The 19,374-nt window shown below is 39.8% G+C and overlaps 1 protein-coding gene across 2 annotated transcripts in view; it reads right to left on the bottom strand.

The window, feature by feature from the left end:
- Positions 1-577: 577 nt before the first annotated feature.
- CDH11 (cadherin 11) overlaps positions 578-19,374 on the bottom strand; it is a 154,506-nt gene continuing 135,709 nt past the window's right edge. For both annotated transcript variants that reach the window (XM_086689280.1, XM_086689279.1), the window contains 2 exons: positions 4,441-4,692; positions 578-1,940 (listed from right to left, as the gene is read on the bottom strand). In XM_086689280.1, the coding sequence (XP_086545406.1) occupies positions 1,444-1,940; positions 4,441-4,692 (749 nt within the window). In that variant the 3' untranslated portion in view covers positions 578-1,443. The remainder of the gene's footprint in view (positions 1,941-4,440; positions 4,693-19,374) is intronic.

The following is a 19,374-nucleotide window of genomic DNA, read 5'->3' as shown; positions in this document are numbered from 1 at the left end:
TATAAGCAGTTTCAACTGTCAGAGTCATTATGAGAGCCTGGCAAGATCAAAGTAGGGAAAAATAGAATAACATCGGATGTCTGATAACTACATGTAGCATATTTCTATTTTTGACCCTTCCCTCGCCCAACCCCCAAATGCTCAGTATCGGGCATAAAATCTACATCTTGGAACTTTAGAGGTCTGATCATTTCATTTCCTCATGGATTCATCTCTCATAACCATTGAATTACTGATATACAAGATAAATGCCTATTATATAACAAGTATTGCAAAATCAGAGACTGACCTAGATCTTTCGCATCCTTCTTTTTCAGAAGATGTGTGCAAAGAGAAGCCAGGAAGCTAACACTGAGAATGTACAAGAAAGCTTTAAACGATGTTACAGAATCTTGTCTGGAAAAAAAAAAAAAAAAACATTTGCAAAACATACTTGATTTTAAATAAACAATAAAAGCAGCAGACTACAACATCTCATAAATAGGGTTATTAAAAGATCACAATTATCTTAAATTAGAAATATAAATGGGTCATTAGAAATACTTAAACGTTTCAATGTTAAGAATGAAACCCAGAATTAAAAAAAGAATCTGTTTTTTATTTCAAAGTTGCTTCTTATATTGAAGCTCATATTAAAGCAACAGTACAATGTTCATAAAATATAAGTGTGATGCCGTAACATTTCTTACATGTCAGAATACTGATATTTGTATGTATACTAAAATAAGAACTTTAAAATTGTACAAATAGATACATTAAAAATGACATAGAAATAGGGCGCCTCTCACTGAAACAAGACAGTTATATCTGGCACGTATTAGTTTAAGATGAAAGTAGAAGGAAAAAGATTTACAAGAATCAGCAGTAACAAGATTGATGCTCAAGAGACATAATTGTACATTGTATTGTACATACATTGTATGGGTTTAAGCTGGCTGAATATTATATATTTCAAGTTTAAAAATGCACTACATATAGAGTGTCCATAGTTTAAGGCGGAATTACAGCTCAGAACTGTTGTCCTTTCTAATTTTCTGGAAGCTTCTTTGACAAATAAAAAAAAAAAAAAAGGAAGAAGAAGAAGAAGGAGAAGAAGAAGAAGAAGAAGAAAAGACTTAGATGTTCATAACACATAAACGATTTCCCTTCATTGTAAGTTCACCATGAGACTTCTCCTTCACTTAAATATTTTGTACGCCAAGTGGTTTTTTTCTCCAGCGAAGTTGATAAACAACTTCAATATTTGCCTTTTTGCGAGAAAAGGTACTTCACAGTATTTACCACTTTGATGTCCTTGCAGTTTTATTAAATGTATCCTCTCTGTAAAACTTTGCTTGTTTTAAATGAGCCTTTCCTTGATTTAAAAAAATACCTGTTTACATATCTTCTAGATTCTTCAGAATGCCAGACACAGTTCTTAAGGCCAAATTTGTACCATTATTGTTAAGAGTCGTCGTCAAAAGTGTCTTTGGAACCGTACAAGTCTGCTAGTTTCTTAAAACGAGGTCCCCAGTTCTGTAGGTAGTCATAGTCCAAGTCTGAATCTGTGGTGGCAGACTCTAAGGAGCTCAGGGACCCGGCCACTGAGCCCCTGCCTTCGTAACCATAGATTTGGATGGAATCATAAGGAGGGGCAGTTGGGTCATTATCTGCCTCCTGTATTCTCGTGTTGATGAAATCATCGACGTCCACACTGTTGGGTGCTGGCCGGAGTCCAGGCCTAGGCATGTACTGATACTCGGGTTTTATGTCTTTGCGAGGGATAAATCCATTGATCCCATCAGGATTCTGGAGGGTGGCAATATCAAAGGCTTCTGTGTCTTCTTCCCCGCCCCCTTCATCGTCATAGGTAATGATGTTCTCACGGACATCTTCTTCCTCAAAGACTATGAGTGGTTCTTTCTTTTGCCGTCTCAGGGTCACAAACAACACTACAATGACTATGGGGAAAGCACAAGAAAGTAAGCATAGGTCAAGCCCAGTATTTCTGGGTTCTCCCCACCCACCACCAGGAGAACTCTGCTTACTGTAAGACATGGTGGGTACAAGCTTCAGAATAGGAACCAGTCTATCACTGTGTGAAATGAGAGCTTTACCTGGAATCCCCAAAGATGTGTAAAACTGCCCTCCACCTGTCTCTTCCTCTGCAAAATGCCGCCAGGAAAGATGATACCCAAACAAACTGGCAAGTTGGAACTATTTTGAGCTTTTTACAAATGAATCCAATGCTATTTGGAAGTCATGTTCCTCAGAATTGGGAAGATTCTAAATATATTGGTCTGCAGCCTCTTAAAAATGGCTTATGTCGGTTTCGTTTTCCAACGGAAGACAGCTGTCTCTCCAAAGTTTATGAACGAGGACGTTCAGAGACCTCAGTCCTACCTTTCTATAAGAGGTGATGCTAGTTCCTGCCCAGAGGGCTGGGGGCTGAGAAGAATGAACAGGAGTCCTACTCTACCTTAATAAGAAATCTTATCATAAATGTGGCAGGGTTCTCTTCAGACCACCGTATGGAAGAGGGGAAGTTTATAATGACCCCCAGAAGACAAATCTCCTCTTTATTTGCATATAAGGAAACAGCATCAGCTGAAGCCCAGAGGAACAGCTCCATCTCCTCCCTGGGAAAGGTGATTCGACTACACTCAGGCAACCTAGCATCGCTACAAGAGGTTTCTATGATATTCCATGAGAACACTCTGCCATGGCTAGACTAAAGAAAATGTTTGTGGCTGAATCTGACAGGTGGTCTGGGAGCCCTAGTCGGTGCATCATCACTGGGAGATGCAAGGCTGAGGCTTTGACCTTGTGTGGACTGTGACCGGCTCCCAGCGCTCACCAAGCAGTGTCCCTCCCCTGTGCCTTGTTGTTGACAACACCTACGCCCAGACCACTCCTTTCCACCTCCTGTTTGGCTGACTCTTCTCTCTCATCATGGAAACCTATCTCGGCATCTCATTCTGACACCAGACACGGCTACTGGCATGCACTCCACCACCCACCTGGCCTCGTTCTTCTATCATCATAACTTATAATTTGGTTTACATATCTGGCTCCCCCTCCCCAGACTCTGAATTTCCTCGAGCTCTTTGGCATTCTGTTCCCTCTGCTTGGAAAATCTATCCATCCCAGTCTCTCTCACCATCTGGAAAATTCTTCAGCATCCAACAAGTATGTCACTTCCTCTAGGAAGATGTCCCTGACCTTAGTCAATGTGAGGCAATTCCTGCTGTGTGTCCCCATCACCTTTTATTCATGTCCCTATCATGGCACTCACCCCATGCCTCTGATTTATCTGTTCACTCGTATTTTCCCTGATAGACTGTGAACGGTCATGGACAAAGATGATGTCTGATTCTTCTCTTTATCCCCCAGGGCTGAACACAGGACCTGGTACCCAGATAATTCTCAAGAACTCTTTGTTGACCTGAACTCAGGGGCTGTTCGCTGTGCAGCTGGGCTGCCTACTCATTCAGTGGAGAATGAAACATCATGGAACAAGCATAAATTTGGTGTCAGACATCCTTGGGTTTGAGTCCTGATTTTTCTCCCACGTGGTCTCATCTTGCTGAAGGCCAGCCACGGTAAATGTTCTTAGCATGGGCACACTGCTGTTCTTTCAGAGTAAACCAGAGAGGACATGAGAATGCAGAAGTGGGGCAGCTAACTCAGCCTGCAAGTGCAGGGAAAGCCTCCCAGGGGTCCCCCAAAACTGAGGCTTGCTCCCAGATAATCAGAGGAGGAGTCAAGATCCAGCTTGGCCAGGCCAACCTCATCCATTTCCTTAAGTCCTTCAGACGTTGTCTGTGGCCTCATGATTACTCCTTCTGTCCCTAACTCTTCTCTTTCCTCCTATTTTTTTAAATGTTTTTTTTTTAACGTTTATTTATTATTGAGAGAAAGAGCCAGAGCGTGAGCAGGGGAGGGGCAGAGAGAGAGAGGCAGACACAGAGTCTGAAGCAGGCTCCAGGCTCCGAGCTGTCAGCACAGAGCCTGATGCAGGGCTCGAACTCACGGACCGTGAGATCATGACCTGAACCAATGTCGGACACTTAACTGACTGAGCCACCCAGGCGCCCCTTCTCTTTCATCTTCTAAGGCAAACTTCTGCTCATATCCCACACTTCTGCCTGAATTCCTCTTGTGCAAGACCTTCTCAGATGTCCCCCTACAGCACCCCCGGCTGGTTGCTGCTGTGCTGTCCTGCAGTGCCTGACAATTTGCTCATCAGAACCCTTCCCCGACCCTGCTCAAAATGCTTGTCAAGTTGCCACCCAAATCATAAAATGCACCGGAGCAGACACCACCTGCATCTTGTCTCAAATTGTAGCCACAGTCCTTGGTATAGTTCTGCTAACCAGCCTGCACTCCAGAAGTGTATGTTTCCAGGATGGGCATCTGGTTGCAAAACCCTTCCTGCAGGCCACAGCGGAGTCCGCTTACCCAGAAGAATGACGATGCAGGCGAGGATGGCGATGAGCGCCCCCGTGCTCAGGCCGGCATTCAGGATGTAGGCCTCAGCATTGCAGGATAGCAGTACACCGTGCACATCACACCCACAGACCTTGATGGTGAGGGTGTTGGTGCTACTCATGGGAGGGACTCCGCCATCGCTGATCACGATGGGCAGGAGGTACAGATCCTGCTTCTGCCGACTGAAGCCTCCACGCCGGGCATACACCCCTGCAGTGTTATCTGTTGGAGGAAAGGAGACCTTTGGAATCACAGCATGAATATTTGTGCATTCAGCTTGGCAGACGTGAGGCTGAACTTCTCATCCTCAAGGTCAACAGCCAGAATCCTTAATCTAGGTATCTGTAGAAGCTACAGGCATCTGGCCTTGCAGAATAATGTCTCCATATTTTGGAACCAAGCTCAGACATTGGCTCTTTTTTTTTTTTTTTTTTAATATGGGGTAGATACACATGTCCCCACGGGCAAGTTAAGCACACTGTTTTCTGATAAGGTATTGCCCCTTTCATCAGATACCACAAGAAAGTGTGGGCTCAGACCACATACTCTATGGGAGTATAGGAGATAATTAAATATATAAATGAGTGTGAGAAGAAACAAACAGAAAAATCTTTTTCATATTTGTACTTTCCTACTTCATGGCAAGACTTTGGCCAGTTTCTGTTTGTCTGCTTTTGTTTTTGTGTTGTTTTAAGACATTTCCAGTTCATACGCAAACCTTACCCATACTTTGAGCCCACTCATAAGTCCTAAAGGAATATATGTTTAAAGAGGAACTTTTTATAAAAACCCAGTAGCAGGTTTATAGTCTCTTTGAAATTCAAGCACCATCCACCAGCTAGTTAAACATGTCATGCCTCCTGCTTAAAATAATTCCAAATTATCTCTGCTGTCCGCACAACACAGCCCTACCGAAAACCACTAGATTTTTCTCTATTTTTAAGACATTATTTGCCTTCCAGGGTCACACCCTATCCATTCCACACGCCCCAGTTCAGCCTGACATGCAGACATGGCTTCTGTTTCCCAAGCACACCACACCTCCCCCACTGCCTTTTTACCCACTGTTCTGCTGCCCCAGAAAGCTGTTCCTTTTTTTTTTTTTTTTTTTTTTTTTTTTAACGTTTATTATTTTTGGGACAGAGAGAGACAGAGCATGAACGGGGGAGGGGCAGAGAGAGAGGGAGACACAGAATCGGAAACAGGCTCCAGGCTCCGAGCCATCAGCCCAGAGCCTGACGCGGGGCTCGAACTCACGGACCGCGAGATCGTGACCTGGCTGAAGTCGGACGCTCAACCGACTGCGCCACCCAGGCGCCCCCAGAAAGCTGTTCCTATGAGCATGGGAGGAAAACCCCTCAAGCCTCAGAACTGAACCCAAAAGCCACCACTTTGGGCAGCCTTTCTAGACCCCTCCCAACATCTCCTTTGTGATCCATAACACTATGTATTATTATTTATTAATTTTTTTTTGAGAGAGAGAGAGAGGAGAGAGAGCATGTACACAAATGAGAGAGGGGCAGAGAGAAGGGGGGAGAATCCTAAGCGGACTCCACTCAGCGTGGAGCCTGAGACAGAGCTCCATCTCACGATCCTAGCCAAAATCAAGAGTCAAACGCTTAATTGATTTATGCGCCCGGGCACCCAGCACTATATATTCTTATAGAAATTGACACCCCACTATTCTGTCTTTATTTCTTGACATAACCACTTTGACCTCGCCTAGATTGTGAACTTCTAAGAATAGGGGACTTCATCTCATTCATCTGTCTTTCCAGGGATGGACACACAAGAAACATTCAAGAAATGTTTTTTGAATAAATGGCATAACTGTGTTCTGAGAAAGGTTTAACCAAAATTCCCGATGTTGGCTTCCATATATTTTTCAATCTTTTGTAACCAATGCCCCCAACTACTTCCTCATCATGTTTTCTGCATATCTATACCAGCCAACATTTTTTCCAGACTATATGTTAAAATTTTTTTTTCAAGTTTATTTATTTTTGGGACAGAGAGAGACAGAGCATGAACGGGGGAGGGGCAGAGAGAGAGGGAGACACAGAATCGGAAACAGGCTCCAGGCTCCGAGCCATCAGCCTAGAGCCTGACGCCGGGCTCGAACTCCCGGACCGCGAGATCGTGACCTGGCTGAAGTCGGACGCTTAACCGACTGCGCCACCCAGGCGCCCCTAAAATTTTTTAATGTTTATTTATTTTTGATAGAGAGCATGAGTTGGGGAGGGACAGAGAGAGAAGGAGACATAGAATCCAAAGCAGGCTGTAGGCTCTGAGCTGTCTGCACAGAGCCCGACGCGGGGCTTGAACCTGTAAAGTGTAAGATCATGACCTGAGCCCAAGTTGCAGGCTCAACTGACTGAGTCACCCAGGTGCCCCAAACCAAGAGCCGGTTGCTTAACTGACTGAGCCACTCAGGTGCCCCTCCAGGCTGTGTGCTCTGGGGGGACAACACTGGTAATTATAAAACAGGTGAAATTTTAAATATGTTCTATCAAATTATGTGTACACACACACACACACACACACACACACATACACACACACACACACATCCTCAACATGGCTTGCATCTGTATGTCAGTTTAGAATCAGTAACTTATAGCAATATGAATGTATGGGCAACATGATGGCCCAAAAGCTAGTGGGTTTAGAATGGATCGACAGTACCACGAATTAGCTCTTGTTGTAGGAAGAAATACCTTAGAATCTCAAATTTAAATGGGTATATTTTAGGTGAAAGGAAATATAATACATTTTCTGTGAGATAAAATTTATTAAATATAAAAGGCAGATTCAGTCGAGGGATGAGCAGATATTCTGAGTGTTGCAGAAGGTAAGGTGTGTGTATGCATTGGTTTTTAGCGAGCTGTATCGCGACAGATTCTCTGTCCTTTGTTGCCAGCATTTCAAACAAAGCAAGGCAGAACAGCTAGCCCTCATTTCTATATTTTCTGAATTTAGTATGACTGGCATATATTGTTCTTATCACTGGAAAAAAATTCCACATAGTATGGAAAATCATGAAAAAATAAAAACAAACTAGCCCAAAAGGCTGTTAACTGAAAATTCTGCTTCCTGACTGTTCTTTCCTGTTCTAGCCTATACCCTGTTTCTACGCTTAAGAAATACAAAAAAATTCACATATAAATAAATGATTTCAAAATACGTTATTTCTTTCCCTTCTCATACATTTTTTTAGCTCAAATAAGATTTTCACAAATTAAAAGTGACAACATCTACCCCATTTTAATAATCTGAAATGTCACTAATGCCACTATGAATAAAAATAAAAATTAAAAATCTAAGATGGAAAGCAAATTAATTAAATTGTTTGGCCAAATACACTTCTCTGATACAAGCAACATTCCTAAAAGATCATTCACTTAGATTATCTGTTGGGTCGCATCCTGTCACCCAGGGTGTTGTTTTGGAGGGAATGTAAACTGGGTATTTTGCTTTTGGAAACCTGTGGAAGGCAGGATTTAAAATCTGTTCTTCAGTGTGCCATCCACCCAAGAGTGTGCCTCCAGGTCACAGCATGCTGGCTTACACATGATAGTGACTGAAAATCAAACACTAATGGAAAACATGGAGCTGAGCAGGACACGGGCATGTGATTGAAAGATGTTTCATATTATGAACAATGAGTCCCCTAAGACACACTGAAACTGTGACATAAAAGCTCATCAAGGAACCCAGCTGACCAGACCATTCACCATCTCCAAGTGATGGACCAGTAGAATCTTGAGAACTTTTAATGTTTATTTATTTATATTGAGGGGGGAGGGAGTGGGTAAGGGCAGAGAGAGACAGCGTGAGGGAGAATCCCAAGCAGGCTCTGCATTGTCCATGAGGAGCCCGATGTGGGGGCCAACTCACAAACGGTGAGATCATGACCTGAGCCAAAATCAAGAGTCAGACACTTACCCGACTGAGCCACACAGGTGACTCAAGAATCTCAAGAACTTTCTAAAAAGTTCTTCTAGCCAAACATGTTACACATATGGATTTAAGATTAGTTGAAGAGGTGGGAAAGAAATGGACTGAAAGTCTCTTCATGGGCATACACTAATTACATGCTTTAAAACGCATCAGTTTTCCTGTCTAGAGCCTTACTTGTTCATCTTTAAAATGAGGACCCTGGTTGATATCAAGCATGCCTCACAGGGTTGTTACTGGAGTCAAATCACATAATAAAAGCTATGGTTATTCTATGGCTCAGGGAATCCTTCCACCAGAATATTTAACACCCACTATTGATATCTTCCAGCACTCATGACTGGATTGGGGTAGCTGTGATAGACCAGAAAACTGTGTAAACAGCCTGGCTTGGCACTTAGGTGCTCAGCGTTGTTTGAATGAATAAAATATTTCTCCTGTAGATCCAACTGGACTCTGGACCAATGGGAGAGTGAGCTTTCTTTTGGGATGGCCATTTTAGAGGAGTCAGAGCTGTGTCCCCTGATGGTCTTTCTTGTGGTCCACTCTGATCACTGATCTTCGGCTAAAAAAAGTGCCACCACTATGGGCAGGAATTTCATGAAAACAAATCTAGAAAAACACACTGAAAAAGAAACAAACTAGCCATAATAACAAAAACTTGTTATACTGAAAATCAACTTTGCATTCTGTTTGACTATGGATTCTCTTTCATCCAAATCATTTTCATTGGCAGTCACTGCTTATGCATTTTTGAGAGGGTCCCCTCACTTCGGATATACACATTCCTAAGGTTTATGGGTGCCCCATGGATAAAAGAGGCTCCATGAGCCTTTTTGTTTTTTTCAGGGAACTGTCGAATTGGCTCCATGGCTAATAAGATGAGGCAGAAAAAGGCAAATGTTACCAATGTTTAAATTTCCATCAAGAGATTTCTCAGATCCTTTTCCTTTATAAAGCTTCCAAAGAGCAAATCTCTCAGTAGTTGGGGTCAAACAGGCCTGGTTTTGAATCTTGAATCGTTTACATATTAATTGCCTGACTTCAACTGTAGTAAGTAAATGTCCTGAGTTTCTATATTCTCACCCAGGAAACTAATAATTTTAAATGTTAAAACGATTCCATTCATAAAGGTACTTAGCACAGCGACAGACTGTTGGAGATGCTCAGTAAATATTAATTCTTTCCTGGAAGCGATCCTCTTTGAGCAATAAACTAATGAGGAAGAGAAACTTAATGGCAGAGAGAGGAAAGTGAATTCCTGGAAATGTCATTGCAGGTTGGAACGCAAGGGTCTACACAGAAGAGCTCATCATCCAGAGGTAAGAAAATAGTTCACACTCCTCAATCCTGGGCAACATATTTCCCACAGTAAGAAAATGTTTTTCAAGCACTTCACTTTTTCATCCTGACACCCAGGGTTCTCATTCCTGGCCACAGACACGTAACCAGTTTCATTTTCCCCCTACTTAGGCAAAACCTTGCAAATAGGGTCATTAATTACTAGCATATGTCATGTACAAAATGCAGTGTTTCCATTAATGGAAAATAAATTCAGATTTCAAATTTTTATGTCTACATCCTGGACTCCTAATTACATGCTGTTTTTACCTGCACACTTTGTCATTACACTAACAAAATGTAAAGGGACCTGATAATGATTGTCTCCATGGTACCAGTTTGGGATGCAAACATAAGGGTTATGATGATGATGTAGCCCATTGGAGGGATACATACAACTGACATTAAAAGGGGAAACTATGATGGGTAACCAGCCCTCGATCGATAGATCACACTCGGTGTAATCTTGTATTAGCCAAAAAAAAAAAAAAAAAACACTGAGAGCAGAGCAAATGGGCAGCATAAAGCATAGACTCTGTATGTTTAAAAACTTGAAAAAGAAAAGCGTCTGCAGCACAGAATTAGTACACCATGGTCTCACCATGATGTCAGGAGAAAGGCTTGAGCTAAGGTGAGAGAATCAGTCACCTCAGCAGCTTCCCTAAAGCTCTTAAGATGCCCTTTCTTGGCCACTCTGTTTCTTCTGTCCTTCTGTCATTGTTCACCTTGATCAGATGAAGGCCTCTCTAGAGACTATTAAGCATCTAGAGGATTGAAGCCAAACCTTGCTCTTACTTTGTTCACTTCTGACCCAAACTACCGTCTCTACCTTTGCTCAAACCTGAGACAAAGTAGATCCATCTACCACTTAAAAAGTTCTGACACACTTGAAGACAGTTATGCAGTCGCTAGCAGAATAATCCTCTGGGCCCTCTCCACTTTCCCTAGAAATGTGGCCATAGTTCTATCAGGATAATGGAAAAAAATATATCGGTATGTATGTGAAGTATATGTGTGTATATATCTATATCTATATAGATACAGTATGTGTCTCAGAAGTCTTAATGGAGTTTTAAGCTTTAATACTTTTAGAAGAATATATTCTACAAAAGACATCGCTGGAAAGTTTAATTATTTAGATTACAATTTTCTTATTAAATAAACTCTAATCCCAGTGTGGGGCTTGAACTTACAACCCTGAGGTCAAGAGTCACCTGCTCTACCAACTAAGGCATTCAGGAACCCCCACTTATTTAGGTTTTTTATACTCATTTAGATTTGTGATTTTTCAAACCTTAACTGAAATTTTTGATGCCATATATTTGCCTTCTTCAATCTGAGGGAATGAAATAATACAAATTTTAAATAATACTTTTAAAGTTTGGAGCACTTATATTTTTGACTTTACTTATACTCAAAGATGACCTTAATAGCTTGTGTATGCATGTTAATGAAGAAAATTGTTTGACCCAAGACTCTGATGGCTGTAATGTCTTCCAAATGAATTTAAAGAGCTACACTCTAGCAGGATATCATCATGATTTTTTAATTAACACCTTTGATACCGAGGAACTGGCAAAATATGAAATACAATAAATAACATTGTAGAGATTTCTAAATGTGTGTGTGTATCAGACATCTAAGTGTGCACTGTTGGCTGATATTAATAGATTTTTCATTGTTATAATTGACCACTTCCTTTGAAATTAACTCTCCCTCCATTTTTGTATGAGGAGAATTCTCTTCTTGGGAGGGAAAAAGAAACATATTGCCTAAGTATTTCTTGATTTAAGACAAGGAAAACTACCACAGAATTCAGTGGGATATAAACATTTTGGGTCCTTTAGTGAGTTGAGAAATCCCAGGAGTTATTTAAGTCAGTGACCAGAGGAAACCCTGAAAGAATAATGTGTCTGTTCCACCAAAATGACCTATCTTTTTGTGTTGGGCTGGGGAAGGAGCGAATTCCCAGATAAGCTGCGTTGTAATGGACAAACTGCTGCAATGAAATTCAGGCGGAAAAGGAACATAATTATTTACACAGAGAAAATGGCAGAGCATTAAAAGACATCTGCCATTTTGATCTGCCAATAGAGCATCTTCCATATTGAAGCAATTATGAGGGAAAAAAGTTCCATAGAAATCTATTTGGCTATCTTTAAATGATGAAAGTAAAAAACCAGAGCCTATTTGGATGCTGTCTGATGCTACTCATAAAAAAAAGAAATTTTCTAAGCTTAGACAAAAAAAAAAAAAAAGAAAAGAAAAGTGCTGGTGGGGGAGGGGAAAAAAGATGTTTGCCAGTTGATCTAATCGGAGTGAATCTGTCTTGGCTATCCCGATTTATTCAGCCAAAACTGCTTCTCATGTACCCTTTCTGTTTTCTTTTGTTTTTTGGTCTTTTTTGCATTTTTTAGCAGATCAGACTTCACTCTGAATGCATCAGGTATCAGAGCTCATTTGATCTGCAACTTGGCCCATCTTAGATAATATTCCTGCAAAATAAGCACATTTCAATGTCATCTCTTCCTGTATCCAAACTCTGGATGTCCAATATAACTTTGTGGAACACTAAATAATGAATGGAAAGAAGAGGTACGCTATGTGGTACTGACTCCTCAGAGCATTCGTCATTAAAAGGTGAGTGTCGGGGCGCCTGGGTGGCGCAGTCGGTTAAGCGTCCGACTTCAGCCAGGTCACGATCTCGCGGTCCGTGAGTTCGAGCCCCGCGTCAGGCTCTGGACTGATGGCTCGGAGCCTGGAGCCTGTTTCCGATTCTGTGTCTCCCTCTCTCTCTGCCCCTTCCCCGTTCATGCTCTGTCTCTCTCTGTCCCAAAAATAAATAAAAAACGTTGAAAAAAAAAAAAAAAGGTGAGTGTCTTTTTTAGCCTGATGCTTATGTTATAACATAATTATTTTCCCCTAATAATAACAGATCCCTGAAATTTGTGAGCACGTCACATGTTTCCCAAGCCACTCTTTCATTTTAATCCTTGCATTTGGTCAACCCACTGTTCTTAAGTGCTGGGATGCTGTCCCCACAGAGCTCATGTTCTAGTGGGAGAAGATGGGGAAATGGATGTTTAGAATGCAAAATAAGGAAAATATGAAAAACTACTGCAGTGTTCCTGGAGAACAGAGGAGGAAGCACCCAAGATAGGCTGGGGATATCTAGCAAAGCTTCGCCTCAGTGACTTTATTTATGGGGACACCTGAAAGAGGAGGAATAGGTAGGAGGTGTGTACATTCCAGGCAGAGAAGCTCATTTTCTTGTGATTGTGGAAGATGGAAGGAGATTGTAATTGGGGAACTATGAAATTACCTCGTTTGTTTTTCTTTAATTACAATTTTTTTCTATTTTATTTTAAAGAGAGAGTTGGAGTGGAAGAGATGGGCAGAGGGAGAGAGAGAGAGAGAGAGAGAGAATCTCATGGAGGCTCCATGCTCAGTGCAGAGCCCGACGTAGGGCTCCATCTCATGACCCTGAGATCATGACCTGAGCTGAAATCAATGGTCAGACACCAACGAACTGAGCCACCCAGGCGTCCCTTAAATTACCTCATTTTTGTTGGAAGTCACACTGACTTGAAATATGGAAGAAACATTAAAAGGCTGAAGAAGGTCAAATGAAATAGGGAAGGTGCTTCATAATGTCAAAAGGGCAGCTTTTTTCATTTGTTGACTTGAAAATCCTGAGTATTTTTGTTGGTGTTAAAATAGGAACTTATTGCAAGGTCCTAAAACTGTCCTCCATTGCTCAAATGACTAAGAGATGTTTCAATAACTAAATAACCCAATGATCTCATAGGGCTCCAACTTTAGTTGAGCTGGCCTACTGGATAGCATGCAACCCTGGGTTCTTGGAGCCTGAGATGTGTTCCAATTGTGCCCACCTTTTGGTATTTCACTGCTGTCCCCTCTCAGAACACTAATTCCTAGGAATTAGGGGTGATGTAATAATTGACAGTTTGTAAAAATAAAACAGTAATAGGATTAATCGTATGGCAAATATTCAGGGATTCATGTTAAGACTGTTCCCATTCTAGCAGTAAAGAGTAAAGCCAAGCATTTAATTGCTAACCCTTGCTCTTTCCTCTATATTTTATCACATGATCACTGTTTGGAACAGAAGGTTTGGAAATTAAAAATATGAGGTTCAATATTAGGATATTTCAATTTAATTCCTTTAACAAATCATTAGGTCAAAGGACAAAATCATACTCTTCTCTGGTTAGAATCCAAAAATTATGGGGGCGCCTGGGTGGCGCAGTCGGTTAAGCGTCCAACTTCAGCCAGGTCACGATCTCACGGTCCGTGAGTTCGAGCCCTTCGTCGGGCTCTGGGTTGATGGCTCAGAGCCTGGAGCCTGTTTCCGATTCTGTGTCTCCCTCTCTCTCTGCCCCTCCCCCGTTCATGCTCTGTCTCTCTCTGTCCCAAAAATAAATAAACGTTGAAAAAAAAATTTTTAAAAAAGAATCCAAAAATTATGATAAAAATTGAATATCCACTTTTTCTAAATAAAATAATAATGGAAAGGAAATTTCCTAAAATACACACACACCCAACAACACAAATATTCATTTTAATATTACTACCAATATTATGCTTATTGGTGAAACTCTAAAAACTCTTAAGTAACAAGTAAAGCAAGAATGCCTGTTATCATTGTTGTTATTTAACACATTTTAAAAGTGTAAATCTATGCAAATAGACCGAAAAAACCCCACCAAATCTTAAAAGAAGACAAAAAAAATTGCATTATTTAATTTTTATGTAGTTGTCTCTTTAGAAAATCCAGGCAAATCAGCTGAGAAGTTTTATCACCTTAGAACAATGTCCAAATAATAAAAAGTTCATTAAAATGGCTATAGTTTATACTAAAAATATTCACTTAGAAAACAACTTAAAAATCCACTTCACAACAACATCCAAAATATAAAGTATCTAGCCATAAGCTTAATAAGAAATACACAGAAGATGGCTACAAAACATTCCTGATAGCAATACAAAGAGAACTGATTCATTGGAAAGTCAAATCATGCTTCTGGATGGAAAGAATATTTCAAACTTTTAGTTCTTAAGTGAATCCATAAATTTAAGGTAAACTCAATAAAATTCACAAAAATACTTCTCAGGTACCTGAAAAATAATTCTAAAGATTATCTGGAGGAACAAAGAAACCAAAAGTTAAGAGTACTAAGAGTAATAAAATGAAAATAATTTGGAGAAACATGTGTCAGATTTTCACATAGATGTGTATGCAATAGTAAAGAAAATTATAATACCAACACTAGAGTAAATAGAATGGTAAGAATTTAAAGTCCAAAAAAATCTAATATAAGCTGACCCTTGAACAACATGGAGATAGGGGCACTGACCCCCCACACAATCGAAAATCCACTTATAACTTTTGACTTCCCCATAACCTAACTACTTATAGCCTACTATTGACCAGAAGCCTTACTGGTAATACAAACAGTCGAGTAACACATATTTTGTATATTATATTATATATTGTATTCCTACAATAAAGTAAGGTGGAGAAAAGACAATGTTACTGAGAAAATCATGAAGAAGAAAAAATACATTTACAGTACCATACTGTATTTATCTAGAAAGAAAATCCATGTGTAAGTGGACCCGTGTCTTTCAAACCCATGTTGTTCGAGGGTCAACTGGATTATGTAACATAGATGATAATAAAGATGGTATGTCAATGCAGGTGGAAAAGACTGACCATTTCTTTTTTTTTTTTTTTTTTCAACGTTTATTTATTTTTGGGACAGAGAGAGACAGAGCATGAACGGGGGAGGGGCAGAGAGAGAGGGAGACACAGAATCGGAAACAGGCTCCAGGCTCTGAGCCATCAGCCCAGAGCCCGACGCGGGGCTCGAACTCACGGAGTGCGAGATCGTGACCTGGCTGAAGTCGGACGCTTAACCGACTGCGCCACCCAGGCGCCCCAAGACTGACCATTTCTTAAATGATATTTAGGAAATGTCCAACCACTTGAGGTTATATATGTATTTCACATGGATAAATGGTGGAAATGGGAAGCAAGATGTACAAGAAGGAAAATATAGGTGAATATGACATCAATTTTGGATAACGAGAGCATTGCTAAAGATAACATTAAGCAGAGAAAACCTGGTATGAGAAGTGCAACGTCTAATTACAAACATAGCACAATCAGAATCGAAAGGACATTGAAACACTGGGAAAATCTATGTAGTAGGTATGCTAGGTCCAAGGTCATTAACATTAAAAGATGAAGACACTTTACATATCAACTGTAAATAGGTGAATATATAATTCACAAAAATGGACATGGGGTGCCTGGATGACTCAGTTGGTTAAACGTCCGACTTTGGCTCAAGTCATGATCTCACAGCCAGTGAGTTTGAGCCCTGCGTCCGGCTCTGTGCTGACAGTTCAGAGCCTGGAGCCTGCTTTGGATTCTGTGTGTGTGTCTCTCTCTCTGCCCCTGCCCTGCTCATGCTCTCTCTCTCTCTCTCTCTCTCTAAAAAATAAATAAACACTAATTTTTTTTTAAATGGGAAAAGCACATTTAAAAAGAAAAAGGAAATAAATGATCAATGCTTATTTAAAAAATCCTAGGTTTACTAGTAATCAAAGGCATTGAAATTTTAAAATATGATTGTATTTCACTTATCAAATTGCCAATGATTTGAAAAAGTAATAAAACCTAGAGTTGCCTTACATGTGTGGAATACCTATTTTGCTAATGGTATTATAAGTATTTCTGTTAGTATACATATGTCTGATGAGTAGTTTGTCAATTAAATACCAAAAGCTTTTGACCCAATAATTCCACTCTAGAAATTTATCCTAAAATAGTAATTAGATATTTGGCAAAGGTGTGTGAAAACAATGTACTTACACAATGGTTAACTGAGATCAGACATCTTTATGGTGGAAGTTAGGGAGACATTTAGAAGAAAATGTTGACATAAGTGTATTGATGCTGATTGTGTGTGTGTGTGTGTGTGTGTGTGTGTGTGTGTGTGTGTACCACATATGTATTATACCATATATATATAGTATATTTATATATATTATATATATGTTATATACATATAACATATTTATATATAATTTATATTCATATAAATTATATATGTGTGTGTGTGTGTGTGTGTGTGTGTGTGTATATATATATATATATATATATATATATTATATAATCCCAAGAAAAAGTCTGGACAGATAAAAAAAATAGCAATGATTATTTCTATATAATATAGTATCAAGTTATTTTATTATTTATAGTAATATTCCTGCTTGTTTGTATTTTCTAACTTTCTTGCAAAGAACATGTGTTAATTATATAGTAGAAGGAAATTATAAAATTCTTGCAAATATATTTTACTAGAATTTATTATGGCTATAATTTAAATTGAACATGAAGTACAGTTTTTCCCCTGTTCACAATTTCCCCTGGAACTTTAGATTGATCAATTGAATTCCAGATTTTTCCTCTTCTGAAGACTGTGATTATTTGACTATAGGGTAAACAAAGATTTTTTTTAAAGAATTAACTAGAAAAGACAAGCTTTCTACTCATAGTATAGTGTGTACACTTGATGGAGCCCTTCAAATACCCAAACTTGTTCGCTGTTGCACTAATGTGCCTTGGGAAAATATCTGAAGCTCCTCATGTCTCATTCTCCTTCCTTATCTAGAAAATGGGGATAAAAATACTCTTGAGTAACCTTGTGGGGCTGTTTGTGGAATTGAGTTTAATAATGGCCATGACAACGTTGTATAAATTAACGAAGAGCCAGATAGATGGGAAGGGTTATTCTCAGTATTTTTTTCTTTGCACTATTCTCATTCATTACACATTTCTTGTGTTTTAAGAGAAGCCATAAGTCTGATATTTTCAAAGCAAATGCATCTCAAAACTGTGGGCAGATCAGCCTCCATCTGGCCAAACAGCACCGTTTTTGAAATTAACAGCCCAAGATGGACCTAAGTGTTGAAGAGTCATCCAGTGTTGTACTCTCCGGCTGCCTGCTGAGTCACCTGTGAAGCTTGGCTACAGACTGGAGTAAGGGAAAATGAAATAAAAGGCTTGGGTGTATTAAGATGGCTTCTCTTCTCCTATTTCTAAAGATGTGTAATGCTTATGCCAGTTTAGGCAAACACAATCCTGATTATTTACATGGCATAATGGAAGCAAACACTCAAGGAGAAAGAAACCTGATGCTTTTACTCAGCGTGATCTAAACCATTATCTCATGTTTTCTATGGAAAACAGTTTCAGCCGAGAAATTTGGTAACTCAGTAGGCTATTAATAGGATGTGGAATGTGATTACTCCTTTTGGATTACTTCAATATGTAATTACTTTTAGGAGCTAGCAAAGAGACTCTATTAAATGATAATTATAGGACTGTATTTGCTTTAAGGTTTTGTAATACCTCTAAACATAGGAGTTTTCATTAAGTGTTTGCCATAGTTAATAAAGTCATTTTTCTTAAAAAGTAGCAATTCGCTCAAAAGTGGTAGCTCTGCATAGTATTAGTTTTTTACAGGAAAGGGCAGAGGAAACAGACTGTGTACTGGGCTGGCTCATCTTTTTGAAAATACCAATGGCATTCCTGAAGTACTGTGACAAAGTAAAATACTTACAACTCCCTAGAGAACACTCCATCTTGGTATCATGTTTTCAGAGGGTTAACAGCAACTAAATATTACCGCACACATAAAAGAGAAAGAAGACAAGGCAGGTGATGGAGGTGACGTTGGCACAGTGAGAAAAGCCTAGAAACACCTGCTGGGTCAGGAGGTGTCCAACCATATAGAGATGTTGCTGGGCATCCATCCAGGAGTTAGGCTTCAAATGTTAGTTGGGGATTATAAGAAAACACAGATAAAAGTATGCCCACAAATATTTGAGTAAACAGATCATAAGAGGGGGATGGCATAAGACACATGTTAGAACAGTGGAGTTTTCCAAACAACTGAGTCGATCACCTCACTTTTCATAAAACCAAATGTACGCTGAAATGTTTTATAAGTATCTCCTTCACCACAACACTGACAAAAGCCTAGGCTCGTGGCAATGTGGCAATCAACCTATCACAAAATAGTTTGGGAATTAGGAGAAATCCAAGAGTGGAAGCAGGGATTCCCATAAACTCAAACGAAGTATACCCATATCTTAGAAAGTGTTATGGGAACACTATGTGTGCTACCTTGTTCAGTTCAGCTGAGTAAGCATTTCTTGAATGCCCACTACATGTGAGGTCTTCCTTCTTTGGAGGAATGCATATTTACAAAAGGAAATTCTTAGATTATACACATGTACCCCTGGAGGTACGTGAGCTCCCAGTCAAGAACTACTCCTCTATCTCAGTGGCCTGCAGACTTAACTCTCAAAGGGGCTTAAGGCACTCACATGTGCCCATAAACCAAAGCTAACAAGTAAAAGAAAACTCTTAGATGAAATATAAAATTAAAGCATTCCAAGTACCATTTCTATTTTGAAATTATAGGAATCATTTAGTGACAGGTTGTTTCATAGGGTTCCTTTAAAACACAGGTCTGTCGTATTAACTTTCTTCACACCCAGGCTCTCAAG

Source organism: Puma concolor, chromosome E2 (assembly GCF_028749965.1).
Source record: "Puma concolor isolate L17-30 chromosome E2, mPumCon1.1.hap2, whole genome shotgun sequence".
NCBI classification, from domain to species: domain Eukaryota; kingdom Metazoa; phylum Chordata; class Mammalia; order Carnivora; family Felidae; genus Puma; species Puma concolor.
The sequence above is the reverse complement of the archived record's forward strand: the minus strand, read 5'-3'. Positions and strand labels throughout refer to the sequence as shown.